We start from the raw sequence: 27500 nt of genomic DNA, 5'->3' as shown, positions 1-27500 counted from the left end.
GGCATTGGTGTAGAGCGGAGTTAATCTAACCCTGGCATTGGTACCTTCAGGGTTGAGTGGAGTTAATCTAACCCTGGCATTGCTACAGAGCCATCAGTGTTGAGTGGAGTTAATCTAACCCTGTTATTGATACAGAGCCATCAGTGTAGAGTGGAGTTAATCTAACCCTGGCATTGCTACAGAGCCATCAGTGTTGAGTGGAGTTAATCTAACCCTGTTATTGCTACAGAGCCTTCAGTGTTGAGTGGAGTTAATCTAACCCTGTTATTGCTACAGAGCCATCAGTGTTGAGTGGAGTTAATCTATACTCTGGCATTGCTACAGACAGAGCCTTCAGTGTTGAGTGGAGTTAATCTAACCCTGTTATTGCTACAGAGCCATCAGTGTAGAGTGGAAGGCTTGGAGGTAATCAGCACGGGTGGCTCCTGCGGTCTCCTATTCTTAAACTCCATCTAAGACATCGCTGTTGGTGAAGAGTGAAACAAACAAGGGCGTCCTCTTGAGTCTTACTTGTTTTTCTGCAGCTCTTCAAAGTTGGCAGCGTTCCACTCCGAGCCCTGAGAATAGAAGAGCTTTCACTTAAAAACTTCACAGAGCGCCGTGAGCAAGAGCAGCATCAGCTCCCCACTCCTCTAAAATGAAGGTGGAATGTGTGTGTGATGTTGGTGTGTGAGTGTGAGTGTGAGTGTGAGTGTGAGTGTGAGTGTGAGTGTGATGTGTGATGTGTGATGTGTGATGTGTGATGTGTGATGTGTGATGTGTGATGTGTGATGTGTGATGTGTGATGTGTGATGTGTGATGTGGTGTGATGTGGTCTGTTTGTGTGTGTGTGTGTGTGTGTGTTGTGGTGTGGTGTGTGGTTTGGTGGTCTATCTGTGATTGTGTGAGTGTGTGTGTTGGGTGTGTGTGATATGATGTGGTATGGTCGGTGTGTGAGAGACAGAGAGTGTATTCCTCACCAAATAAAGGTAGTCCAGTATTTTGGAGGGTTTGTCCATCTGCGCCATGGTAACCATCATCTCATTATCAATGAACTCTTTGTAGTCCTTCATCTCCATGTCCATTTTGGATTCCAGAGTTGTTCGGACCTATGGACCACCACACACACACACACACACACGCACACGCACACGCACACGCACACGCACACGCACACGCACACACGCACACACTGAGCCTGATATGGATTAAGAGTCATGCTCTTATGTCTGTCTCCTAATAATGGTATTTGATGCAAGTATGTGTGAAGGACTCATTGTGCTGTTTTCCCCTTTGCTGTGCACCGGCCTCATCCTCTCCTTCTACTTCAACCCCCCACACACACACACACACACACACACACACACACACACACACACACACACACACACACACACACACACACACACACACACACACACACATACACACACACACACACACACCAGCCCTTGCGTCTTACTTGTTTGGAGGTAATTTTCTCCAGGTCTTCCGTCCTCATGATCTCTCTGAGGTGGGCTTTGATCCTCCTCTCTATTGACTCCCTCTCCAAAGAGCTGCACAGTGAAGTGAAGGAGAGAAACAGGATTAGGGACAACTGGTGTGGAAGGAGACGAACTGGACAGGACACACACACACAGACAGCCAACAGGGGAGAGCTAAGGTACCGTCTCCACCATAACAACAAGCCTCGAATGATCAAAACAGCAGGAGAAGGGAGCCAAAGCTGAAACAAGATGGGTGAAGGCCTGTCCACACTGCCAACAACAACAACAACTCTAAAAACTATATATATATTTTTTAAATCTCAGGAGAATGGCAATGCCTACACCACACACTATAACAATAAAGATAAGAAGAACGATAGCTTTGGGCACCACTTCCAGAGCAATTGTGTGAACAACAGAAACACTGACAGCCAATCAGAAACCAACATGACATTAAAATATGAGTGATATTTCTGAGAGGTCAGTGTGGACTCTCATGTTGTTATAGTCATGGTTGTTGGTATAGTTACACTTGTTGTTATAGTTACAGTTGTTATAGTTACAGTTGTTGTTATAGTTGTCCTTGACGGTGTTAACGGCCCTTAGCAACAAGACAAAGACAGCACGGTGGGCTGCAAACTGACCTTTGACCCATGGCGTCCTTTCTGACGGACTCCAGTCCGGTCATGACGTCCCACTCGTTGAGGCAGGGCTGGTCCGACTCCACGTGGCTGTAGTAGTGCTGGGCCCACTCCAGGCCACAGCTGGGGATGACCGCTCCCTTCACGGCGCGCTCACAGCAGCCATGCAGCGCCTGGAGCACTGACCTGTGATCACACACACACACACACACACACACGCACACACGCACGCACACACACACACACACACACAAGCATGAGCATGTAATCACAGAAATGCACACACATGCATACATACATACAAGCACATGTATGTGAACACACAAATAGAAACAGACAGACTGACACACGCACGCACGCACGCACGCACGCACGCACGCACGCACGCACGCACGCACGCACGCACGCACGCACACACGCACACACACACACACGCACACACACACACACACACAGTGTGCATTCAAACATGCATACACACAAGAGTGCATACACACACATATATGCACACACCACTATTTCCCAGGCTTATAGTAACAGTTGATTTGGACAGCCCATTTTAGACGCCCTTCATAAAGCCACTCTACAAATCATCGGCATTCAGACCCAGAACGTCAAGCATGAGAAACATGGAGGCGGGTGGAGCCGGGAGGGTGGAGAGCAGGCGTTTGTTTTCACATCTCTTGACCCTCGACACTTTTATAATCTCACTCAACAGCACACACCCACTTTCTGTGCATCCGTCAGGCACGTTAACATGCAACAAGGAAGCAAGGCAGGCAGGAGAGCTGCAGAAACTACAGTTCCTCTAAAAGGGACATGCAGTCATAGTAGAACTTGCCACATGGTCTGCAGGGACACCGGTTTAAATGTCCTTGTCACCTCGGCTGTTGTCACACTAAAACCACTAAGGGAGAAAGTGAGAGAGAGAAAGAGAAGAGAGAGAGAGAGAGAGAGAGAGAGAGAGAGAGAGAGAGAGAGAGAGAAATAGAGGGAGACAGATGGAGAGATAGAGAGAGAGAGAGAGGGCACAGAGGGGAGGAATTAGATGATATCGGTGGTTTGTGGCCACGTGTGGTCTGTGTGAGTGACCAATTGTATTAAAAGTGAGTGCATCAGCATGTCATCTCACACACACACACACACACACACACACACACACACACACACACACACACACACACACACACACAATTTGTAAGACAGATCAAACAGGCAAAGTACTATGCGTTTTGAGGAAATGCCCAAAACATTGTGTGTGATATCTTATCTATTTGTGTTGAACATGACTCTCCCTACTAAGCAGCCATGTGCTTGCCAGTGAGGAATGCCTTGCATGTCACCCCATAGAGCCTGATGCAGTCTGCCTGGCATGTCTAGGATACCCCAGAGAGCCTGATGCAGTCTGCCTGGCATGTCTAGGATACCCCAGAGAGCCTGATGCAGTCTGTCTGGCATGTCTAGGATACCCCATAGAGCCTGATGCAGTCTGCCTGGCATGTCTAGGATACCCCAGAGAGCCTGATGCAGTCTGCCTGGCATGAGTGAGCTTCTGATAAAGTCATCACCATCACTGACTCTTCAAAACTGAGAAATAAGCTTCCTCTTTTTTTTTGCTTTTGCTCTTTAACACACTAGTTTAGTCAACCCAATCTAGTTCCTGTCTTTGATGCATCACAGAGGGATTTATCAGTCTTTCTTACCCATCTCCATCCAAAAACACTTGGGTATCACTCCATACAGGCAAAACCAGGCCAATGGTACACTGGTCACTGCAAAGGAGAAATAGACAGCACCATCAAACACAATTCTGCAACACAGATAATCAGGGTTTTAATATAAGTAGTATAGTAGATACCAATAATTGGACACGTTGGGCTGAAATCTGAAAAGGCTTCAAGTGTGGAGATCTGAGAGGACACTGACTTCACATGTTCCCATCAGTGGTACAGAAAGCACAAATGTGGGCGTTTTTCCCCCCACCAATGACAACAACCTACATATATCCACTGTGTTATGCACCGTCCAGTTTGTAGTTCTTTATATAAAGTTTCATTATTAGCTTATAAATGCTTTACAAGACTCTGCATGTCTGTAGACACAGGTGTTTAGTGTGGAAGTGAAGAATGCTCCATGAACCTCTGCATGTCTGGCAGGTCCATGCCCAGCAGGAGGCTCTCCATTTTGTTGCTGAGGGTGGAGACAACAAGCAGGTACCTCACTCTGACCTGACTCACCGACTCCAACTGCACCGCCTGAGAGAGGGGGAGACAGAGGAGAGCAGGAGAGATAGTGAGAAAGAGAGAGAGCAAGAAGGGGAGATGGAGAGAGAGAGAGAGAGAGGGGGGGGATAGAGGAGGCAGAGATGGAGGAGAATAGATGAGATAGTGAGAAAGAGAGAGTCAAAAAGAAGGACAGAGAGAGAGAGAGAAGGACAGAGAGAGAGAGAGAGAGAGAGGAGGAGTGGGAGAGAGACGGGGTGGTGTGGAGAGAGCAAAACAAGAGAACTAAAATGGAGGTGGGTGGGAATCTTCAGGGGAAGGTGAGGAAGAGGTGAGCTCAACTACCTTTGTGCTCCAACGTCCCTGCACGTCAAAACTTTAAATAGGGGGTTGCCATGACGACTGTGTTAACAGTACCCTCAGGTCAGAGGAAATTATAAGCTAAGAGAAACATACCTAACTATTAGCCATGTTACAGTCAGTGAACAACACTTACAGAGTGACCTGATGTAGCTTAGCGCTCAGCTATGCTAACACTATGCTTTGCACAAGCACAAACACCGATTCACATTGCACAGCCTCTGACTGGATGAATAAGGAAGTCTACCATGTGATGACAATTACATAAAATCAGTGTTTTACTGAACAGAACAACCAGCATACGCTGTGCCGGCCTGTGGAAGGTTACTTATAAGACACTAATACTTTAGGAATGGTAAAATGCTGTAGAATGGTAGCACATGATGGGGGCATATAAATTATACCTCATAGCCTTAGGCCACAGGATACACACCAAACCAACTAGGGAAAAGTCAGACGCACAGGCCACTACATACCTCATACTCAATTAATTCATTCATTCATTCATTCATTCATTCATTCCTTAATTTATTTATTCATTTACATTCAAATTAAAGTTGTGCAAACCACAAAGACACATCAACTAACACTGATAACACATATCAACATAAACAAACATTACACACATGCGTGAGACGGAATAACTCTTCCTTCCAGGATACCAATGCTTTAAACAAATAGTAACCAATGGCAGTGGTTTGTGCTGGTTGTAGGAGCCAATCAGGGATCTCTTTCTTACCAAAAGCTTCTGAACTGATGCAACATGCCCAATGTGCATAATCACCAGTCAGTGAAGCAGGACACAAAGGCTGTGGGCAAAGTTCTGGACCTCGCACTCCCCAACAACAGACTGACTGTCGGTTTGGTTTGTCAGATGCTTACACTTGCCCTATGGCACTGACTCCCTGGCACTGCACAGACTTCATCACATTGAATCTTACACACACACACACACACACACACACTGAAACACACACACACAAACACACGCAGGCACACACACACACACACACACACACACACACACACACACACACGCAGGCACACACACACAGCCTCACCAGTTTGACTGTGTCCTCTGGGCGCAGCAGGGACAGAATGGCCTGGAGGTGCATGTGCTGGGTGTCCAAAGCCTTGCTCTCTAATTTGGGGCTCCCTTGTGGAGGGGTCGATGGGTTCTCATCCTCCCTCTCCTGCTCTTCCTCGAGTAATAGAACGGCCCCTTTGACCAGAGCAAAGCTTTCTCTGAAATGACAACCAGAATCTCATTAATTAACCTCACAGAAAGAATATGTCAAAGCAGCATTAGCAAAACTGTATTTTGAGGTTTGTGGACCTGCATTTTGTTCTTTTATAACCTTTCATCTTAACTCTGATCATGAACTTGTCATTCCTTTTCAAAGGCAGGGGGCACAACTTCTGTACGCAGATGATAAGCTATAAACAGTTTGCAGATGTTGCAAGTCCCTGATACTTTCGTATGTTAGTACCTGATTTCTGTGGATTAAAGTGTGTTACTGTGAACAGTGTGTGATTGGCGTTCAGAAATAATATCGCACAGAAGATCCAAAGCCAGTCTCTATGTTCTGTGTGAAGCCGGCCATGTACACACACACACCCACTCAGGCTTCTCACTGCTGTCATAGCGGCTTAGGTGGGGAGGGCATGAAGCTATCTACTGTGCATACAGTATTGAATGAAAAACCGGCCAAGCCGGGATGAAACGCGAGAACTGAGACACACAAACGCACCGTTTTTGAAGTCTCCCTCTCCTGGGTATGTTTTCATCCTGGGAGAAACCATAGCAAATGAAAGGTTAGCACAACACAGTAGAGTCAGAGTGTGTCCAACATGGTGAACCTAGCAAATAAACAGGCTTTTTCCTTATTTGATTTCATGTATTTCTTTATGTGACGGTAAAAAAACATCGAACGTCAGCGAAGCCCAACTGCACCAAATCTGGGGAGAAAAGCTGGTGTTTTCATTACCCAAAATGTATGGGATCATTTGGACCAAACAGACAACCAGAAATGCCACTTCCCTGACTGAAATCTTGGTCAAAATATCTAATCTGTCAGTATGATTTACAGATGGATTACTGAACCATAAATAATCTTAAAAATGCATTTTAACATTAAGCAAACACCAAACTACTTCTACTTAACCTCACTGAGTCCAAAAGGATATAATTGGACCCTAAGTATTCATGAGTCACCTTTGAATCATTAGTGATTAGCTGACTTGAGTAAGGGAACAGGACGATGTTGAGACAGTAATAACCCAGTGTGACAGCAGGCCTTTAGGCACTGCATTCATCTGCTATGGTATTGACCAGCCCTTGGCCTGTGACAATTAAACCTCGTGGGACTCAGCTGAACTCCTCCATCCCATCAGCTCCAGAGAGACTCATCCATAATGGGCAAACCACTGCATCCTCTATTCTGTGCCTCTGAGATTCAATTACAGCACACAACCTAATGGCTTTGGCCATCCATGACAGCTAAAGCTCCTCAGTGTACGAGGAGAGGTAGGGGCTCCGTCAGCAATGATCACTCTTGGCACAGCAAACGTGCTTGTTATGTCAACTGCAGTGGAATTTTACAATAGCGAGAGAGAGAGAGAGAGAGAGAGGAGAGGAATGGAGACAGATGAACAGATAGAGATGTGACAAAAAGAAAAGAGGTCTGTGTTCTTAGGGGAAAACATTCACGGCCTTAAATGTGCAGTAAGTGAGATAAGGACACGAGGGAGGAAGCGCTACTGAAAGAAGATAGGAAAGAACGAGGGAGAAAGGAAAGAACGAGGGAGAAGGGAAAGAATGAGGGAGAAGGGAAGAAAGGAGGGGTGGGGATGGGGGAGTGAGCGTCGGTATCAGTGGTTGGAGAGAATGAAACTGGAGACAGTAACATTACCTGTTATGCAACTGACATGCCCAGACAGACACGGACAGAGGAGACGGGGTGAAGAGAGATGGAAGGGGGAAAAGAGGAGAAGAGTGATTAGGGTTTGTAACACAGGCACGGAGAAAGAGGCGTTAGTCCCACTCTTGTTCACTGTTAAAACCAGAGTAGCTGCATTCTCAAAAGGGTTCCATAAAAAACATTAGCCTGGCTTGATACGCAGCTCTCTGGCTGAACTGAATACACAGAGCCCAGAGGCATCTGGCTGAGCTGAACTACGGCACTTATTTACTTGGTTCAGTGCCTCATTTGGACAAAAGGGCCTGCAGACACTGTTGCTTCTTTTGGAAGAGGAGAGAGGGAGAGAGCAAAAGAAAGAGAGAGGGTGGAGGAGACAGAGAGAGAGGGGGGGGGGGGGTGGAGAAGACAGAGAGAGAGAGAGAGAGAGTAAGAGAAAGAAAGAGAGAGGGTGGAGGATAGAGAGAGAGAGAAAGAAAGAAAGAAAGAAAGAAAGAGAGGGGGTGGAGGAGACAGAGAGAGGGAGAGAGAGAGAAAGAAAGAGAGAGGGTGGAGGAGACGGAGAGAGAGAGAGAGAGAGAGAGACTAAAGGATTGATAGTCCCCTGACGTTTTGGCAAAATGCAGACATACCAATGAAGTAATGAAGTTTGTAATGCACCAAACATAGAAGCACACACAGAACGAGAGTGTGTCAAGAGAGCTGATGTTGAAAAAAGGCTTGTGTTATTACCAAAAACATTACAACTACAAACACTAACCTATCACTGTAGCTGCCTGAAGCAAGTTAATGGTTTAGTCATCTGTTAATGTTTTCTTCTCATTGTATTGTGAGTGTTGAAGTAGAAAGGCCAGAGATAAACAGACCAACTATTCTACATTTGTGTCCATAAGAGCAAAATAGTGGGGTTGGGTTCCTTATAATAATGAAGTTGAGAAAAGTGCCAACTTACCTGAGTAGTGCAGACAGTCGGAGACCTGTGAAGCGTCAGAAGCGCCATTCCACAACCGGTTGGGTTGAACTACACACGGGTAATCACGTTCGCGCTCATACGTAAAAGGCACGCCGAACGCGAGGGGGAATGCAACTGAAGGGGAACACAAACGATGACCACACAGATCACGCTACAGAAAATTCGACTCCTTAACTAAACAGAAACGTTAACACGTTTTGTATTGAGGCAAAAACATACATAGGTCATAGCTTAAGCCAAATGCATTTAAATACACCAAGCACGTTGACTCCTAAAAGGAATTTAAGGTATTGAATGTCGGAACAATACAAGTCCAGTTAAGGCGAGTTAACTCGCCCGCTGCAACATGCCTGACATTTTTCCCATGGGCTACTGCCCATACAGATCCCAACTCCTCATCCCTAAATCAACCGTAATGTTTATGTACCAAATGTATTTGACTGGGAAAGACAGATGCATAATTGTAATCATAAGTTTAAAAAACCCCAGCAAATCACCATCTAAGCAACCCGGAGATGCGTGACTGGAACAGCTGATCTGGGCTGGTGTTAAATTCCCATGTATGTCTTCGCTTACTTCTTCACAGCAACATAATACCGGACTCTAGTGCATAAAATCATGTGCACTTGTTGAAATTCCAGGGGCGTATAAAGAAGTGTACGACAGCTGGTATGCGGGTACACCTCATTCACATTAGCAAGGCATTTTAGTCCAAGATCACTTGGTAGCTGACATGCTAGTTCCTCAAGAGAGAGAAGGGGGGTGGAGTGCAGAAAGAGAGAGTCGAGAGATGGACATTTCCCCATATTCTAGCTTACCTTTTTTCAACGGTCAAGTCGTGTGGCTTTCCTTCTTTTCCAACGTTTGCTTCGTCTTCCAAAATGTTAAGTGGACCAGCAATGAAGCTAAGTTAGCCAGGTAAGGTAACTGTTTCACCCGTCCAACTTCTGCAGGGCTAAGATCCAATTAAAGGGGAGTGTGCGGTGGAACCAGGAAGAAATCGTTTCGGCCGAGAAATGTAAACATGTCCATAAATGGACTTCTTATTTATTAAAGGGAAATAAATGCCAATCCAAGAAATCCTCCTGTGTTGACAGATGCAGAGCTCAGTCCTTGATTCAGACTGTTGAAAATCAAATGGCTGACTAACCTTTACTCCAATAACCACAATACCAACTATAGGCCAGCTTACACAGCACAGATTTGTGGATAAGATAGGCCTTCTCATTTGCACACATTGTGAATGTTTTATTTGAATCAATAGATTCCTTTTTTGGGTATTCACATATTTATAGAGTATATTATTTATTATAACACCTCTGTACACATGCAGAAAACATCACCTACTACAGCTTCATCAGCAGGCCATGAGAAGTGCAATATTCTAATAGTGTTATTTATTTATTTATTTATTTACTTATTTATTTATATTTATTTATTTACAAGGATACTTATGCACTGGTATCCCATACAGACCATTTAGGTTCATTTGGCATCTGAATGGGGCAATTTAATGGGATAATTTAACAAAGATGCTTAGGGGAGGTACATAATTTAGGTCTATTTTACCGGAAGTTGGATGGAATAAAGCACAATAGCAATAAGTGTTGCCCACTGACCCTAAATCATACTTTTTACAGTCATCAGTAGACTCTAGTAGTAGGCAGTAGGCAGCTGTATAAAATACTGCAAGCTCAGTTTTCGTCATGAGAGTACTGAGATTATATTTTCAAAATGCAATCATCTTAAACTGTTGTTACCTCCTTTAACACCATACATATCCTTATACACAGGGGATATCTCCTGGATATGGATAGGAATTCCTTGAAGTTTAAGAATGAGCAAACTGAACCATTTCAGAAACTGTGGCAGCTGACATGCTATTGCATAGTTTCTGTGGGATCTTTTTCAAGATGGGTCCACTAGATGCCATGGACACATGAAACTTTTACTTAGTACCCCCCCTCCAGATGTCAATACAGATGCACTTCTGCTCGTGAGCGAACCTCTGACGTCACTTCAATGCGCCGGTAGAGAACCCGACCCGTCATTCGAACAGCGACCTCTGTCAAACGTGCGGCTCTTTTCTGTTAGTTTTGGACATTTTCAGCTGAGAGTTCAACTGACCAGTGTCATTTTCACGTATTGGGCTGTCATTGAGGTTTTTGCAGAATGCAGGGGGCACAGCAGCTCATGAAAGTGTTCGTGACCAGGCGTATTCCACAGGAAGGGATGAAAATACTTAAACAAGCTGGAATGTATGCAAGTTTGTTTTTCTTTCTCTTCCAGCCTATGCATATCGTCAATACGATAGCATAATACTTGCTGCTCGTCGACAGTTATGTGGAAAGTTTCACTAAAAATATTAAATGGTTGCATGGCCTGATAGCGTTACTCCATAGTTTTTCCTCCTAGCAACACATTTCTTACGTGCCTACATAACTTTGAGTCTCATCTTTCTCCTGTCGCCATGGCACCCAGCTGTAACCTGTCCGTGTGGGACTCTGACGAGCCAGTGCCACGCGCTGAACTTCTGAAGAGCGTGTCCGGTGCACACGGCCTCGTTTGTCTACTCTCTGACCGGATCGATGCTGAGGTTCTTGACGCTGCGGGTAGGGTTGTTGTAGCGGATTCTTTTCTTAAATTTACAGTTGAGATGATCATAATTCATAATTTGATTTATCCGATTAACACAGTCTAACCAGAGTTGGCCTATGTCTAATACATATAAATTAACACTGTGGTATATAAAATGTAATGGTCTAAAATGGATAGGTCAACATCATAATGATGCGGTCGTGTCTTTCAGGCCCCAACTTGAAGGTGATCAGCACCATGTCAGTGGGATTTGATCATCTGTCTATGGACGAGATCAAGAAACGGTGTGTGACGTTAAATACCTACATTTCATTGGCTATGAATCTTCAGCGGATCGACTTTAGATGATCAGTTTGACTAAAGCAATTAGTTGTGTAATATCATATTGATTCCATCAGAAATGAACTATTAAACATAGCTATGAATAGCTGGATGATAAAAACTAACAATGTAACGGGAACTCATCTGTCTCAGTGGGATACGAATTGGCTACACTCCAGATGTTCTAACTGATGCCACAGCAGAGCTCACCGTTGCTCTGCTCCTGGCTACTGCCCGCCGTTTGCCAGAGGGCGTTGCGGAGGTCAAAAGGTCAGCATCTTTTGTATGTATCTAAAGCATCCCATCACAGAGCCAACAGGGCTGTAAATCTTTTCTCCTGTCTCTTAACTGAAGCAGTGGCATGCATGTCCCTTGATGGTCCTAAGGTTTTCACTGCAGCGCTTTAAGTTATTTAAGTGTAGGTTTGTTCTGTTATCTCTGTAGAGTATTTGAAAAAGGATATAGGTTCAGATATGCATAATGTGGCTAGTCACTGCTCTAACCTCTAACCTCTGACCCCGTGTCACTTCCTACTCCAGTGGAGGCTGGAGCACGTGGAAACCCCTGTGGCTGTGTGGATACGGTCTATCTGGCTCAACAGTGGGCGTCATTGGACTAGGGCGCATAGGTAGAGTCACAACTACCATTCTGTGAATGTTTTTATTGTATTGAACATGATAATGATTTGTTATTGTACTTCATCAGATTTAAAATACCATTTTGACTACTTTGGAGAAGCCTGTTGGATTTGTGTGTCAGGCTGACTCATCCCATAGTTTGACAGCAGCTGTGTGGCTTGTTGTGTAGGCCTGGCCATTGCCAGACGTCTGATGCCCTTTGGGGTGAAGAGGCTGCTGTACACTGGCAGAGGGACCAAGCCAGGGGCGAAAGAGGTGGAGGGGGAATTTGGTAAGGCAAATAACTCAGCTGGGAAAATCACGTATGATAAGACTGCATGCCCGACAAGGGTACCAGGAGAGACTTATTAGAGGGGCATATAATGAGAACACAAAGGAGAGAAAGCAGTTCATGGATACAGGAAGCCATGTCAGATTGTCAGAGGATGACGATGATGCTGTAATTTGCATGTATGTGCACATAATGTGTAGTATGTGAACACACTGTAGTAACAGTTTGTTTCTCCCTTGTCCTTTGTCAGTGCCTTTGGACACACTCGTGTCTGAGAGTGATTTCATCGTCGTCTCTTGTGCCCTTACTCCGGACACGCAAAGCATGTGTAACAAAGCCTTTTTCAGTAAGATGAAGAACACTGCAGTCTTCATCAACACCAGCAGGTAACAGGAAAACTCAGATAGCGTAGCCGCATCACTGATTTGGTCTTGGTTTTGTGAGCTAGTTTGTACAGGTTTTTAAAGGTGAGGTCCTTGATTATAATGCATAAAAGGCAGGTGTATCATTTCCATTGCAGTTAAGAACTAACTTTACTTATGACTTCCATTCCCTTGGATGTTTATCACAGTGGTATGGTACATTCCACATAAGACTGTCTGTGTGTGGTTTTTGCGCCCCCTAGAGGTGCAGTGGTGAATCAGGAGGACCTTCATGAGGCGCTCTCCACTGGGCAGATTGCTGCAGCTGGTCTGGATGTCACCACCCCTGAGCCGTTACCCACTGATCACCCCTTACTGACCCTTAACAACTGTGGTAAGAGACCCTCAAAAAGTCCACACTACATTACGTTGAACCTAGTACTTTAAATCGGCATTGATATCAATAGCCTCATTCTGTTATTTTCACCACCATTGTATGATCAAGGGCTCTTTGGATGATTTTTTCCCCATTCAATTTCACCTATTATTGTTACCTCTCAAAAGTGCTTTCTTTTTTCGAAACCTCTCCCCTTTGTTATCATAGATCTACATAATACACACGCACTTCAGCATTTATATTTATATAACCCCTCTCCTCTTGTTCCCACCTACATGATAATACACACATGCTTCAACATTAATATTTATATACCCCCTCTCCTCTTGCTTCCACCAGTGGTCCTGCCTCACATTGGGAGTGCCACTTACTCCACTCGTGGCATCATGGCAGAACTGACTGCCAACAACCTACTGGCAGGGCTCACAGGTGCCGCCATGCCCACCGAACTGAAGATCTAGTGCCTGGTCCTTTCCCTTCATCAGGGTACTAGCCATTCAAAGCAGTGCCAACTCTTTGCTAAGGCCCGTAGGACCTGGATGCTAAGGTCTGTTTAGAACATGTCTTTTAGAAAGATAGTAATTTTATTTTTACCGAAATATTGAACTAATATATTAAACACTAATGACTAAAGCAAGCAATGTTTCACATAGCCAATATTATGAATCTAAATAATGATGGATCTTGTGGGGCGTATGTGCCTCAATAGTATAGTGTACTGTAGTTGCACGTAGTGCAAGTTGTGGTGATTTCTTAAATTGTTGAAGGACTATATAAGACATCTCTTACGAAGCACTTCCTTACATGTGATTGTGTTCCTGCTGATGGGAGCATGTGCATTAGAGCCACTCACAGTGAACAACTGAGTTTCAATTATTGCTGGAAGAACTTGATTACTAATATGGCAGCAGCATTCATAGCACTCCTTGTGCCGGTGTTCACTCCTTTTTGCATGTAGAGCTTAAATAAAAGCATTTAAAAAGATGTTTTTTTTATTATGACCTCTTTCAGTTTCATTGTACAGCAGAATTACAAAAATGTAAACTTAATATGCTGAGAAGTCAGTTGTGTTGTCAACATTACTGCTTCGGTTCTTCTTCGTCAGGAGAGAAAATAAATTAGATTCCCCCTCCTTGTTGATTTAGATAAATGTGTACGGTCCTTCAATTTATGTTGAATTCTGAAACTAATTTATCCTTGAAAGGCATACATGTAATGTACACTTGTGTGAAGAAAGGCATACATGTAATGTACACTTGTGTGAAGAAAGGCATACATGTAAAAACACTTGCGAGAAACCAGGTGTGTTTAGGCACCCAGTGTTTGTAGGCACCACAGAGAACTTACAGCAGAACAGGTTTGTGAAAATAATTTTAAACTCATTTATCTTATCACTAAGATTATCTTTAAGGCAAAACAGGCAGAACATGCACTTCCACATAACCTCTAAAGTAACTTTAAAAACGCAACATGTAACCTTAAAACACACGTGTCAGATGGAATGTACAAACCACAACATTCACACCACTCCATTTCTGTGATGGGGAGCCATCAACTGCCTCTGTAGTGTCAAATCCCACTGAATAATGTGATACGGTGTCATGTTAGCGAATAGATGCCCCTCATCTCAGTATCTTCTTCGTTGAGTGGTCAGTCATGTGCACCATTTAGCGGTCAGAGGCACAACCTCTCCTGCCTACTACTGTCAAACTAGGGACGGAGGTTCCAATCTGGGAGGAGGAGGGTGAGGCTTTATCACCAATGGTTCCTGATATGAGCAAACTTCCAGCTATCACTTAACCTTATTATTGATCCACTAAGCCAACATCACTTGTAATGCCCACTGTAGTAACTGGTGGAGCTGAGGAGGGAGTAAAGTCCTTGGTCAGATGGGCAGGGAGTGCCACGGTCTGGCTCATCACCATTGAAGGGCTCATGTGCGTGGCAAGATGACGTGACAATCAATGCAGCAAAACAGTCTCTACTCTAGCTTATGTGAGACCAAAGTCTACTCTCCCTAACTATCTTGGTGACTGGTCTTTGTTTAGTATTCATGGCGGGTACATGACCTAGCTGTACACCCTATTAAACGCAAGGCAAAAACACATATCAGCCAGGGATATCATCTTTGCGTATGCCTGTCTTATTTCATTGTAGTATCTAGCTTAACATCAGAACCCAAATGCGCTCCACCATGGCCTTCACACCCAGGAACCTTGGAGTTCAGGCAATGCAAAATGATTTGTGCGCCACAAGTAACAATTCATAGAATACACTATTTCTCAGGAGGGGACGATTTTGGGGCAATGGTGCGGAAGCCCGGTGGCTTTGGCTTAGCTACCCTGGTAGTCCGTCTGAGGGGCTTCACGACAGGGGCCTGCAAAGTAGTGTGTGGTCTTTGGAGAGCAGCGCTATGCCCTACAGCCTTTAAAACACTCCCCGGCCCTGCCTTTGCAAACTGCAAGATGACCGCATCCCCTGCCCCCGCTGAGGCGCGCTTCACCGAGGTGGTGGAGGTTGATGCTGCCACCTCAGTGCTCTGTGTGGTCCCGTTGACCTCTTTTTCCACAGTAAGCGAGTTAGAACCAGCAGCAAACCTGGAAATCCCAACCACCTTCATGACTTTGGGAGTAGTGGGCCAAGTTAAGCCCTGGATTTGGTTAGCACCCAAGCCTTGAGTTCCGCTGGGTTCATTCACGGTCCCTCTTGTCTCACAGATGATGTTACTGTTGCTACGGAGTAATTTGTCAGGTGGCTGGCCGGTAGGGTGACGCTCCTCACTACAGCCTGTAGTGTTGAGCTCTCCATCAGAAGCTGCCTCATTCATAAACTCTTCCTCCATGTCTGTCTGGACTGTGGACTCTGCTGTATCCGATCTTGTTGGTGAAGAGATGACGCTTTCATGTTTCACCTTTATGATCGGTGTCTCCTCATCTTCATCTTTAAGAATTAATCCATTGGTTTCCCCAGCATTCTGCACCCCTGCCTGAAGATCATGGCTGTCTGCCTGAGGCGACGGTGACATCTCATACTCGTACTCGTACACCTCTGGGCTCAGAGCCGGCACAGGAGATCCAGCAGAGGCCACTGCCACAGACTTGACAGTTTGAGTGCCACCACTAAACTTCCGCCGTGTGTTTGCAGGAGTCTTGAGGCGACGCCGTTTGTGGCCCTGCCGCGGTTTGCTCTCCTGAGTCGGCTCCCACAGCTCGTCCTCACTGCTGTTGTTGGCTGCCTCCTCCTCCTGATGGCTAGGGTGCGATGTGGCAGTGTGACCTCCAGAGAGTGATGTGTGCAAGGGGTTTGAAGAGAGCTTTTCTTTGCAGACTTTGACCACTGCATTAAGGTGCAGGTGTGACGCCGCCAGCAGCAAGTCAGTGATTTGGGACATGTCCAGCTGGAGCTTGGAAGAGTACATCATATCCAGCAGGGTCGAGAAGGCCTCAGGGGTCACAACCTCTGAATCTAGCTGTAGGAGTCTCATGTTTCCATCAGGGCCTACAACAAACTGTTGGACATCACAAGTGTCCGAGTTACAGAATAGAGAGCGGAAGTGGGAACTACAAGCTGCCAGTACTGAGCGGTGCGCGCTGAAGTACTGGTTTCCCACGGCAATGATGCAATCACACAAACGATTTTGAGTGCGCTGGTTATTCAGCTCCTGAAAAATCTTCTGGAAGTGACCAGGAAACTCCATGAACCTGTATGGTAGAAAAGACAAGGAGGCATGAATTGAATTCCAATGCTAAAATGGATGTAGCAAACTTTGCAATAATAACCGACAACTTTTCTCTCTGTAAAGCACTTTGTCAAGTGCACAGTGTGGAATGGTGATATTGGTTATTGTACATTTGGGACGTCCAGATTGTATTCATAGTAGTGGGTATGGAAGAATAGCAAGCCAAGACTAGTAAATGCTGTGCTTGACCCAACCAGTCAGTCCCCCCAGGATTCGCAGGCCTTTTTTGAGAGTGTTGCGGCCTATGCCGGAGCTTTTCCCAAAAAATTGCCATGAATGTTGCAGTCTTTTTTAGGAGTTTGTAGCAATGTAATTGCGGGGGCAAGTGAAAGTTGCGATACAAAGTTGCTAATTTCCCTCTTTGTAATTATAATTGAGTCATTTGTTGAAGAATAAGTCATTGATGAACAAGCATAAATTAGTGAACAAAACCACTGAGAAAAGGTCATCTAAATAACCTTACCAACATGCCAAACAAAAGATTACTAGGACTACAGAAATATAGCAAAATAGACTTATCCACAACGAAGTGTACTTGTTGGTATTACAAAAGGACCAGTAAGACTGAATAAAATGTTATGAATCAGCCTTCACATGATGAAAAAAAAAAATCACAGTAATAACTCTCACAAAATAACTTTTGAGTTAAAGTGCAAAGAACCTCACAGCAAAATTAAGCATAATGTATTCTGAGGACACCTAAGCAATGCAAAATCAAGTATTCTTTTTTGTATCCATTATGTATAAAGTGCAGTCCTTCACTCGAAACACAACACACCTTCAGTAACAGTAAAAATAACTTAAGCCTATAGACACTGAATCAAAATTCAAAAGGTGTTAACTGTTAATACATTTATGTTTGTTTGAACGCTTCAAAACGATTTAATTTAGTTGGGTAGATAAGCGAAATACGATTGTTTCAGCGCTCGCAATCTACCTGGATGCAACAGCCTGTGTCAGTGTGATCTGTCTCGCCGTCGTCTGACATCCTGCCTGCCTTTCTGCCGTTCTCTTTCTATGTTTTGCGGTGGCAAAGTGCTTATCAATAGACGATTTCCTCCTATGGTCGACCACAATGTTACATGCGGTGCAAAAAAGTTTCCCTCCGCTTTCGTGTAGAATGCCAGGGTACTTCTTTTCGCGATCTTTTACTGTTATGTTGGTGGGCAAATGTGAGGAATTGGACTCAAACATGTCTGCTGCAGCTCTCCAACAACCAGGCGGAAAGGAGGGGGTTGTGGGAGACGACGATGATTGGTCAAATTGGCGGGAAAGTTGCGGTGAATGGTTAAAATTGCAACAACATGCGAAATTCACGGGGATTAGTTGAATCGCAACCATAGGCATGTCTAAGATGATTGGAACATCATGGGAAGGGGTTTCCAGTAGTTTAAATAAAGTCTGAAGTCAGTAATTCACATGATTGCTCAGGTGGTAGGTTTTAGATATTGTAATGTTGGCAATGCCATTAAGGCACAAATTTAAAATAGCTTTATCAAAACAGCAAAAAGAATTAGGTCTACAAAAAAGGCTATGGAACAAGTTGCCTTGAGACAATTGTATTGTTTTGGTGCTAATTAAACATTTTGTTGACAGTTCCTGTCAAACATTCATCAATATGACAATGAAAAAGGTATCCTTTATCCTGATTTATTACATTTCTATGACTTACCTGTGTCCATTGTCAGAGATGATCTCTCGTGATTCATGAGCAACATCAGGCGGGCGGTGAACTTTTGTTCCTCGCAAACAATAGTTGGTGTATATCTGTTCAGTTCCAGCCTCTCTGCATATCCGTGGAAGCATTGAGGCAAGGTGATTGACCCCAAGGGGACTTGTGACGTACCATACTGGGTCTTTTTCAGAGGCAGTCTTTTTGGGGTGTAAATAAAAGGCTGGTGCATCGGGTGGCATCTTGCGGAGGTATTTCTCTAGTGATGCAACTGGACACAGTTGGTCTCCTGGCCTGGCAAACATACGCCCCCGATTATTCTCACAATCCTTTTCCGCTGTGTCTTTGTGGTTTTTCGTTACATCGCTGAATGTCAGTGTGCAGTATTTTCTCCCAATTTCGTCTCTTTTAAATACAAGCGAGTCTTTCGTTAGGGTTCTATTGCCATCTCTACCCAAGCGTCCGAAATGAAGTTGAATGTCAAACCACACTTTATTTAGGAGGCCTCTTGGGTGGCTGGTTTTACATGCATGAGATTCCCTAATTATTTTCAAATCTGAGGGTGAGACTGACGTAGGGTGACTTATCTTGTCTTTACCGTCCCGTCTCATTGTTTTAATGAGTCCAAAAAATACATTATTCGCAGATTTGAAGTCGGAGTCTTTCATTATACACCACGAACGGTTCAGTGGAGGTTCATTGAGATACCTGTTGAGTCCTGCGCGCAGTCCCAGATAGCTGCTAATGCGGTAGGATTCACCTTTTGAGTTGCGAATAGAGCCATAAAACTGTCGCAATATCAGATTCAGCTCGTCCTTTGAAACAGTTGCAAAGTTCACTTTAATTTCTTGTTGTTCCAGCCAATCTGTTAAACACTTCACAGCCCATCGTGTTTGTCGCCATGTACTTTCGTCATTTCTAGCTAATTCCAGTTTCTGTAGATCTTCCTCTGTCACAACCGCAGACCGAAAAGTTGACTTCATGCCAGGAAGTGCAACAGTATTTGATCTCGGTCTATCAATTTCAGACTCTTCGTCTATGTCTGAACTTAAGTCCACGTCAAAAGCATCCATTTCTGTATCTTCTATATTCATCGAAACAATCTTTGATGTTAGCAAAACTTTGGATGCTAATTCTCTTTAGCTCTGTTCAGTTGCTAATGTAAACATTAGGTTGGTCCTACCGGTTGCTCAACCATTCCACTTGTTGCTAGGCAGCACAAGGGTAGCTATGAAAAAGCCAACTAATCATTGGGGAAATAATCGTTGTAATTGGGCAAACTAGCTAGCTTTCAACGCAGACTATCATCACAACGACAATAAACTCGGTGTAAAAGGTGACATATAAGTACAATTTAGGTCTAAGGGCTGGAGGATGTGGAACTAGAGGTGTAACATCGATAGCGAACATTAATTTAGCTAGCTAGCTACGTTATCTGACAATAGTTAGCCAAATTGTACATTAATGTAGCTATAGTTAGCTAGTTTGAGACTAGAGGATGTCGACTGTTACCTAATAGAACGTATATAGCTAGCTGGCTTCGCTATTTCAATCGTAAATAATCCTTTTCTTGCGAGTAACAACACAAGCGGGCAACTCACATCAATGCTTCTTTTCCCATACTGCTTGCGCACGCTGAAAGCTGAGTTAAGGTAAAGTTACTGTAAGCTTTCTTCCCTTAGCAAATGTTTACAAGCTAGGATGACTAAAGTTAGTCAATCAACGCCATCAACTTGCCACAATGTTACCTGCAGAATATGTCCTAAAAGCTTGTGCAAGTTTATACAAATAGGCAAACATACATCGAACATAGTTAGTGTTACGGCCTATCAGAGGTAGGAGTCCAAGGGGACGAAAATACTAAAGCACTTTACCGTGAGATGTTTCTAGTGAAATATCGCCATCATGTGTACTGGAGTCTGGAGGCTCAGGTCATTATTTTCATTGTGAGCACCATTTACGGAGGTTGTATCTCTGTTAACCTCAGCCATAGTTGCCGTTTCACTATTTTTGGTTCATGTATGAATATAACCATCATGCTGTATTGTATTCCAAATGCATTTCACAGTGGATACATATGACCAATCCATGTGGTGAAACGATCATGTCCTAACATTACCCTCACTTCATCACCTGGTCTCCAACTAGGATTTGCTTTTTTTGTAGAGTTTAATATGAAATTAATAAATAAATAAATAATGGCATGTCTAGTTATGCCACTGAAGCCTCACTGTGAGGAGGAAAAGCAAGCTAGTAATCAGGTGAAATTGCATGTTAACTGTCTAACTCTAAAATACAGCATTTTTATGCATTTATTTGAGATAAGCTCATAGGACAGACCCCACAGGCTACATCTTATCTTCTTGATCATGAAATACTTCTAACTGAAGACAGCTGCTGGTAAGAGTCAAAACCCAGTGCTATCCTTGTGTTTCACAAGTTTATTGCTCTGGCCACTAGACCAACCCATCTTCGAACACCGCCACAATAAAGACATTCTCTTTCTTTGAGCTTACAGAAACAAAATCGCTCATTGAAGTGGTGTGAATAACTGTTTGGTGAACATTGTGAGTAATTACAGCATTTCAAAATAAAATTACATTCTGTTGCTTACACTAAATAAAAAAGGCAAAATAACCAACAGTATTCACATCACACATACAGTTAGTTCAGATAGAGGGTGGTTTGATGTCCCATGAATAAGGTCCGGAAAATCGGAAAATCTTTTGTATGCAGGATCTTGACAGCAGTTGTTTTGCAAGTGATTCTGGCTTCAGTTGAGTCCAAACATGGGGGAAAAGGACCACTTCATATGCTGTCCAGTTTCTTTAGAACATAAGGCGCTGAAGAAAGACAACAAATATAAACAATTACAAAAGGTTACACTCAGTAAAGAATGCAAGACTTGATTGCACTGTTCTCTAAACTGATAAAGACAAGTCAATGTTTGTTCAATCATTCTTGATCTAGATTACCTGATTTATGACAAGTGTGGGCAGAGAGAAGGGGAGACATATTTAAAGTGTCTTTCAATGGGTGTTAGACTAGTTTTGTAGTATATTAAGTTATGATATTTGTCAAATAAATGGAGGTCAGTTGTAAGAAGGAAGCAAGATGAAAAATGAGACTGCACAAAAATCTAGGAGTTATAATCATAACATAAGTCCTCAGTCTTACAAGTGTTACAGTATTGTATGATTCCTGAAGCATGTCTCTGGGCATTTTTTGGATGGTCACATGTTGTTATGATATTACATGTCAATGAGCTCCTTTAATTTTGTCAGGTTTCCGACCTATATAGTCAATAGAATGGGCACCTGCTGGGAAAGACAGGTGTAATTATTTTGTCTGTCACATGAACATATCCAATCAAATGTATTTACAGACCATATGAAAACTAGCTACCTACAAACATACCTGAAAAACAGTAAGAACCTGAGACAAACATACCCTATGTCTCAGATTGATAAAGTTAAAGGGAAGATGCAGCAGCACTATACTGAATCTAAGGACAGCCCTATCCCCCATAGTCTAAAATGTAGTCAAGGGGCCCCACTGCACCCATCCAGACCGAAGTAAAAGCAAAGATGGTGTCAATACAGATGAACTCTACTACAATCAGTGGGTGTGTTTTCTACGCGTACAACTTTCAGTCCTTTATAGTCTGACTATGAACGAACGCGTGTTTGTGCATTAACACTATTAGTTTGGGTGAGGAATTAAAATTACATGGAGATAATCATTACATCATCAATAATCATTTTTTTAAACGCATAACAAACTCAATGGCTGCCTGCAGAGGGAGACCCACCTACAAGGCTAACTAGTATAGCTATATGCTAGCTGATTAGCTAGTGACAGCCACCGCAGCTATTTAAATCCTACTGCTCAACTGAAATTTAGCATTTCATTAGTCAAAACACTTCGTATTCCCTCTACCACTTACGAAACTATGCTGTTCCAAACCCATACAGACGAATCTACACCTTTCAATGAGCCCGTCCAGTACAAGAGGAGGAAGCACCGGTAGCCAATTAAATTGCAAAAAAATCAGTCATCGGTGATACTTACTGACTCTGAGAAGAGCGACGTATAGCAAAAAGTTCCTCACGGACGCAATGACATCCTCCCTCATTTTCTTTTTCATCTCCTCTGGGTCCATTTTCGGACCAAGACCCTCAAGTTTAAACATCTTGGACTAGGTGTAGATTAATTATCCTTGACCTAGCTAGCAGAACCTGCAGTGACTTTACACCACCATGTGAGCCTGAACGGAAATACGTCATAGAGTGTCGTTTTATTTTTTCCTAGCTTCAAGGCAGTCACGGCATACTAGCAGTTGCCAGTGTGGATTAAGTCAGTTTATCTAATATACTTTCTGTCTAGGACCAAACAAGCCTAGCAATGCAACATTTTAGAAATATGCATGTAATACGTAACATGCATTTGTGCTGACTTTTAAAATAATGCCACTGTTTGCGGCTTTTATAATTCAGGCAATATAGAGGCGCTCTACGTTGTCATGAACAAATGTTTTGATTTTCGCTCTCTTTAGGTTAACTTTCACAGTGCCGTTGAAATCAGTGGACGCAATAACTAATGTGACAATGTAATAGGCACGGTTTACTCTGCAGACTGCACCATTATAACTTTATGAAGGTTTATTTGCCATCAGTGCTTTCCTATGTGCGTCAGATTTCCAGCATTTCCCGGCGCCTGCACTCAAAAGACGCTAGCTAGATTTAATTCAAATCCAATAGTTCATGTCTGCGAGCTAGCGTCTTAAGTGGTGCACTTGACTTAAGTGATGTTTCTCTGTTAAGATTCGATCGCCTGGGCTCTTGCTTAGCTATCTAGAAATATATTCATCTGTTCTGAATCCATTTTGTTGTTGTAACTGAAGCAATGGAGCTCACCAATGGGCTTTTCTCCTCCGAGAGCCTCAATGGACTTCTCCAGCAGAAATGGAGAAATGGACAGGGTGATGCCTCTTCTACGTATTTATCTAATAAACGTAAGCGAGATGATGTGGGGCAGGAAAATAACGGTGTACATAATGGAAATACAGAACTCAGAAACTCTCTTTTTCCAGATCCCTCTAGAAAGAACCGTAAGTTGGATATTTTTGCTCATTTGGCAACCTATCACAGCTGCGTTGTTTCTCACCCCTTTAATCCTTTTGGTACACAGCATGTGCGTCAGACTGATGTCCTGATTCTCACATTGAAAATAGAAAGGCTAGATCTTCGATAACTTATCAAGTGAACTTGAGGCATGCTGCAGGTGTATGAATGTCCCTGTAACTTGTTAGTGTACAGCTTTTTGGTGTAAAATGACTGTTCAGAATTTCTTTGATGCTTAAATACATATACCTTTTCCCATTACAGGACCTTTTATCCATATCAGCGGACAGAAAGGAGTGTTCTTCTCTGAACGCTGGGAACCGAATGGCAGCACATTGTACCTTCCCGTCAACGGGAGTCTTCTGACAAACATGGACAAGTATGACCAGATAAGCTTTGAACAAGGTCTGTTCTTCATTGGAGATGTATCTGGTGCATTTCAACAGAAGGCTCAAGGTACTGGTAAAGAATATGCAGTGTTATGTTTTTTAATCCAAAAAGTTAGCTTTACAGATTGTGATTACTAATTTCCAGAGACGAGCTGAAGTGCTGACAGGCCACTGGCCACAGACACACCTAGAACTGAGTGGCTTAGGCCTGCATAATCTTCCCATATAGGATGAGTCTGTTTCTGGCCCTTTGCACAGTATATTATAATACTTGTAGCACTTGTGACACTCTCTGCACTTGGCGCTCTCTTTACCGACTTAATGGAGAGAGGATAACAGTATGGATATACAGATATCTGTATACAGGTACTTCACGTCTAACATCTAGGTGCAAAACTAACATTTTATTTCAAAATCTTTCCTGATAAACATTATTTCTGTGTCAGGTCAAGCTATTCACTGCTGGAGATACAGTGAACAGGAGAGGAAACTATTCATTGCACTCTCCTACTTCTTCACAGATCAGCAAGTGAGTATAACAGGTGAATGATGTAATATGATGTAAGTACCTTGAGAATCAAGCATGCATAAACACGGTGCAAACTCTCCTATCCCCTGGCAGGCCTTCCAGGATGTAGTCACTTCTCTGGGTTGCCTGTGATAGGACGAGGAGGAACATCTGGATCCTATGTTTGGAGCAGAATCAGACAAAATGTCACTAGTAACTTTTCCAACCCCTTTTTCATAGATGTAATACCAAAGTGCAGGAGCACAGACATTGTTGAAGGCATGTTAATACTGTGAAGTTGTTCATGAAAAACTGTTTCTATTCTGTGGTCAGCTGCTGCTGTGAATGTGTAAAAGATTTGTAGCTAAGTGCCTACAAACATAAACAATGAAGACCACGAAATATGTAGGTGGAGACAGACCATCCACATTAGTCTGAGTTCATTTCAAGATGGGGGTGTATCTTAAAATTTTAGGACCAATTACTAGTAAGCCAACCAAATTTGGTAGACATTACTAAGATAATCAGGCATTTTGGTGATTTGCAGCTTTAATTTGACCAAGTAAAAGACCAAATTCTTTAGATGCGCTACCATGTTGAAATCAAATCCAGGCGTTCTAATGCTTATCAACACAAAGCTCTCTGTTGTACACATTTCTCCTTTTCAACTGATAATTCATACATGTTTTATCATATATCAGCAGCCATCCATATTTGCTATGAATAGATGTTTACAGCCTTTTACCATTTCACCTGTTAGCCTGATAGTTGGAAACCAGTTTGTCTTGCAATATTGTACATGTTAATATAAAGTATACACAGTATACTGCAAATGTGGCATATGACCCTTAGGCAAACTAGGACGATGAAGCCCATTACTGTTAAAACTATGGATGGTGAGAGGAATCAATCCTCTTTTCTCTTATCAGAGCCAAAATGGACCTCTAGCCCTCTTAAGCTTCTAAAGACTTATTTGTTACAGTTAAGGCCCTGTCTCAAGGACATTAAAGAGAGCTTTGAAATATTACTTTTTTTGCCATGATTCATGCAAAACTTGTAGTTTTTCTAATATAATCGTGTTATTATTAATCCAAATAAATAATATACATTTTGGTCAAAATACACCGTAATCCAACTATCCTTTGCTATTTTGAAGGATTTTATCAAATTACAGAATTTCTACTGCAATATTTTGTGAATGCCCTTTATATCAGTGTCTTAAATGCATTCGATACAGACTGCACCACTCCATCCTACCCTGAGGCAATCCCAGGCATCATTTCACCCCCTAACTACCTGTTTAGATGTTATTGTTTTTTTAAACATTTTTTATTGTGTCTTTATTTTATAGAACCTGAGGATGTTGTGCTTTGTACAAATGGGTGCAGTCAATAAAGGTCAAAATCAGTTGTCATGGTCTTAAGGGCACTGAAATAACACATAAATGAATTACCCCTGGCAGCAACGCCTGCATTATGGGTAGATTGTGCATTTGTAGAAACTGGACTGTTTCAAAGAACACAATAACTTTCTGTAGTTTGTTATTGTTATTTGTATTATTGTGATTATTTTGTAGTCGTGCCTTTGTGTATATTAAAGTGTTCTCTGTTTTGTACCAATAGCCTTCAGTAAACTTTCAGCAAAAAACTTTGCTTGTATAATTGTCTTAATTACACAGAGATTCATTATTATGAAGTACTCACATGACTAATTGGCATATGGGAAGCACTGGATTCAATTAGCCACAGAATTGTTGTCTTATAAACCCTGAGACCCCTGTATGGTGATCACTCAGACACCACAAATTGAGACACAATTTCAAGAGTTAATGAACTCATTTTCATCTAATGCTTCAGCGCGGATCCCACCGACAGACATTATTACAGAGTCATTTGGTTCCATTATGCTGATGCTTAGACATTTTAGACTACTTAAGCAGAACTGACAAAGCGGTTTGTCACCGCTGTCATTTGTCTTACCGTCTGTGAGGAGGTTGCATCGTACTTTCATGTTGTTTTAATTTGAACTAGAGGGACACTTCAAAGCTCTGATCAGAGTAATTTGGGGGTCATGTCAGGCTTTTACGGAGATATCTTAGTCCATTTGGCACAAAACTGAACAGACCTGCTGAATTATGTTTAATGAGTTTTTAAAAGCAACAGGTCTACCTGCAGTGAGCTCCTTTAATACTCTTTAAAGGACACCCATCTGTTCAGTCATTACCTAGAAATCTGCTGCGGTCCCGGTGATACTTAAAAACATTTAGAAAATCTTTAGTGCTTTCATTTTTTAACCAATTGCCTTCTGAGCCGCTTAAAAAATACTGATGTTTCCAAAGAGATGAAGTGCACAAATCATTGTCTTGTTGTGACCAGTTCATCATCCTAAGCACCAGGGGGCAGCAGTGTATAAGAAAACAATCAGAAGCCTCCAAGCAAATGTGGGCTCTTTGCTGATCAAAATGGAGTCAGCGCTTGTTGTTAATGTCTACGGTTGATGTTTGCTAGTTAGTCATTCGTAGGGCTTCAGACTGTGGAGGTGAACACTGAAGAAACAACCCAATATATCTGAAATGAACTGATTTTATGATTCTCAGATTGCACGTCTGGACTGATGGAGTGTTAACCTCTGGCTCATCAGGGGATGTCTGACATCCTATTAGCCTCCTGTGAGGGTGCGGGAATGACTTCCTCTCACAGATTATCAGGAAGTGAAATCAGCACCCCGCTGCCAAGCGGATTCAGGGCGCTCCTCCTAAAAGGTGGACTCCTGATTAATGGCGGCTTCGGAGGTTAGGCCCGGCTGCTGACGGGTACGGAGTGGGGATGCTGCACTGGGAGAATGAGCTCTTCATCTTCCTCTCCCTGCTCTTCATCTTCCTCTCCCTGTGCCTGGCTTAGAG

The 27500-nt window shown here is 43.1% G+C and overlaps 4 protein-coding genes across 5 annotated transcripts in view; 2 read left to right on the top strand and 2 right to left on the bottom strand.

Moving 5' to 3' along the window:
• The window catches only part of LOC308369579 (protein phosphatase Slingshot homolog), a 14510-nt gene extending 5061 nt beyond the window's left edge, over positions 1-9449 (bottom strand). Inside the window, exons 1-11 of the mRNA XM_080844076.1 lie at positions 9399-9449; positions 8560-8694; positions 6441-6478; positions 5751-5934; positions 4247-4362; positions 3811-3879; positions 2949-3014; positions 2111-2293; positions 1442-1535; positions 960-1088; positions 511-557 (exon numbers count right to left, since the gene is read on the bottom strand). Coding sequence (XP_080700202.1) covers positions 511-557; positions 960-1088; positions 1442-1535; positions 2111-2293; positions 2949-3014; positions 3811-3879; positions 4247-4362; positions 5751-5934; positions 6441-6478; positions 8560-8607 — 974 coding nt within the window. The 5' untranslated portion in view covers positions 8608-8694; positions 9399-9449. The remainder of the gene's footprint in view (positions 1-510; positions 558-959; positions 1089-1441; positions 1536-2110; positions 2294-2948; positions 3015-3810; positions 3880-4246; positions 4363-5750; positions 5935-6440; positions 6479-8559; positions 8695-9398) is intronic.
• Positions 9450-10631: 1182 nt separating this feature from the next.
• grhpra (glyoxylate reductase/hydroxypyruvate reductase a) lies at positions 10632-14299 on the top strand. The gene is made up of 9 exons (XM_080843442.1): positions 10632-10838; positions 11062-11192; positions 11390-11462; positions 11653-11769; positions 12039-12127; positions 12307-12408; positions 12659-12794; positions 13034-13164; positions 13507-14299. The coding sequence occupies exons 1-9, from the start codon at positions 10753-10755 to the stop codon at positions 13626-13628; spliced, it is 987 nt and encodes a 328-aa protein (XP_080699568.1). The 5' UTR covers positions 10632-10752; the 3' UTR covers positions 13629-14299.
• Positions 14300-21004: 6705 nt separating this feature from the next.
• On the bottom strand, positions 21005-22839 carry tomm5 (translocase of outer mitochondrial membrane 5 homolog (yeast)). The gene is made up of 2 exons (XM_080844092.1): positions 22650-22839; positions 21005-21421 (listed from the first exon to the last, which is right to left on the bottom strand). The coding sequence occupies exons 1-2, from the start codon at positions 22768-22770 to the stop codon at positions 21387-21389; spliced, it is 156 nt and encodes a 51-aa protein (XP_080700218.1). The 5' UTR covers positions 22771-22839; the 3' UTR covers positions 21005-21386.
• A 569-nt stretch (positions 22840-23408) lies between these two features.
• Positions 23409-26047, top strand: LOC308369130 (uncharacterized protein). Of its 2 annotated transcripts, none has more exons than XM_080843473.1 (4): positions 23409-23592; positions 23966-24157; positions 24537-24619; positions 24713-26047. In XM_080843473.1, exons 1-4 carry the CDS (start codon positions 23484-23486, stop codon positions 24749-24751), a joined length of 423 nt encoding a protein of 140 aa, XP_080699599.1. In that variant the 5' UTR covers positions 23409-23483; the 3' UTR covers positions 24752-26047. The 2 variants fall into 2 exon arrangements, with proteins under 2 accessions (XP_080699599.1, XP_080699598.1); XM_080843472.1 differs by having other exon boundaries at positions 23409-23688.
• The last annotated feature ends 1453 nt before the right edge of the window (positions 26048-27500 follow it).

Source organism: Sprattus sprattus, assembly GCF_963457725.1.
Source record: "Sprattus sprattus genome assembly, chromosome: 8".
NCBI classification, from domain to species: Eukaryota; Metazoa; Chordata; class Actinopteri; order Clupeiformes; family Clupeidae; genus Sprattus; species Sprattus sprattus.
Note: the sequence above shows the minus strand (reverse complement) of the source record. Positions and strands in the feature narration are given on the sequence as shown.

Coding starts and splice junctions, on each gene's coding strand:
- LOC308369130 (XM_080843472.1), top strand. CDS start 23,484: ATGGAGCTCACCAATGGGCTTTTCTCCTCCGAGAGCCTCAATGGACTT. Junction 23,689..23,965: donor AGATCCCTCTAGAAAGAACC/GTAAGTTGGATA, acceptor TTCCCATTACAG/GACCTTTTATCCATATCAGC. Junction 24,158..24,536: donor ATTTCAACAGAAGGCTCAAG/GTACTGGTAAAG, acceptor TTTCTGTGTCAG/GTCAAGCTATTCACTGCTGG.
- tomm5 (XM_080844092.1), bottom strand. CDS start 22,770: ATGTTTAAACTTGAGGGTCTTGGTCCGAAAATGGACCCAGAGGAGATG. Junction 21,422..22,649: donor CGTCGCTCTTCTCAGAGTCA/GTAAGTATCACC, acceptor GTCTTTCTTCAG/CGCCTTATGTTCTAAAGAAA.
- grhpra (XM_080843442.1), top strand. CDS start 10,753: ATGCAGGGGGCACAGCAGCTCATGAAAGTGTTCGTGACCAGGCGTATT. Junction 11,770..12,038: donor GGCGTTGCGGAGGTCAAAAG/GTCAGCATCTTT, acceptor TTCCTACTCCAG/TGGAGGCTGGAGCACGTGGA. Junction 12,409..12,658: donor AGAGGTGGAGGGGGAATTTG/GTAAGGCAAATA, acceptor GTCCTTTGTCAG/TGCCTTTGGACACACTCGTG.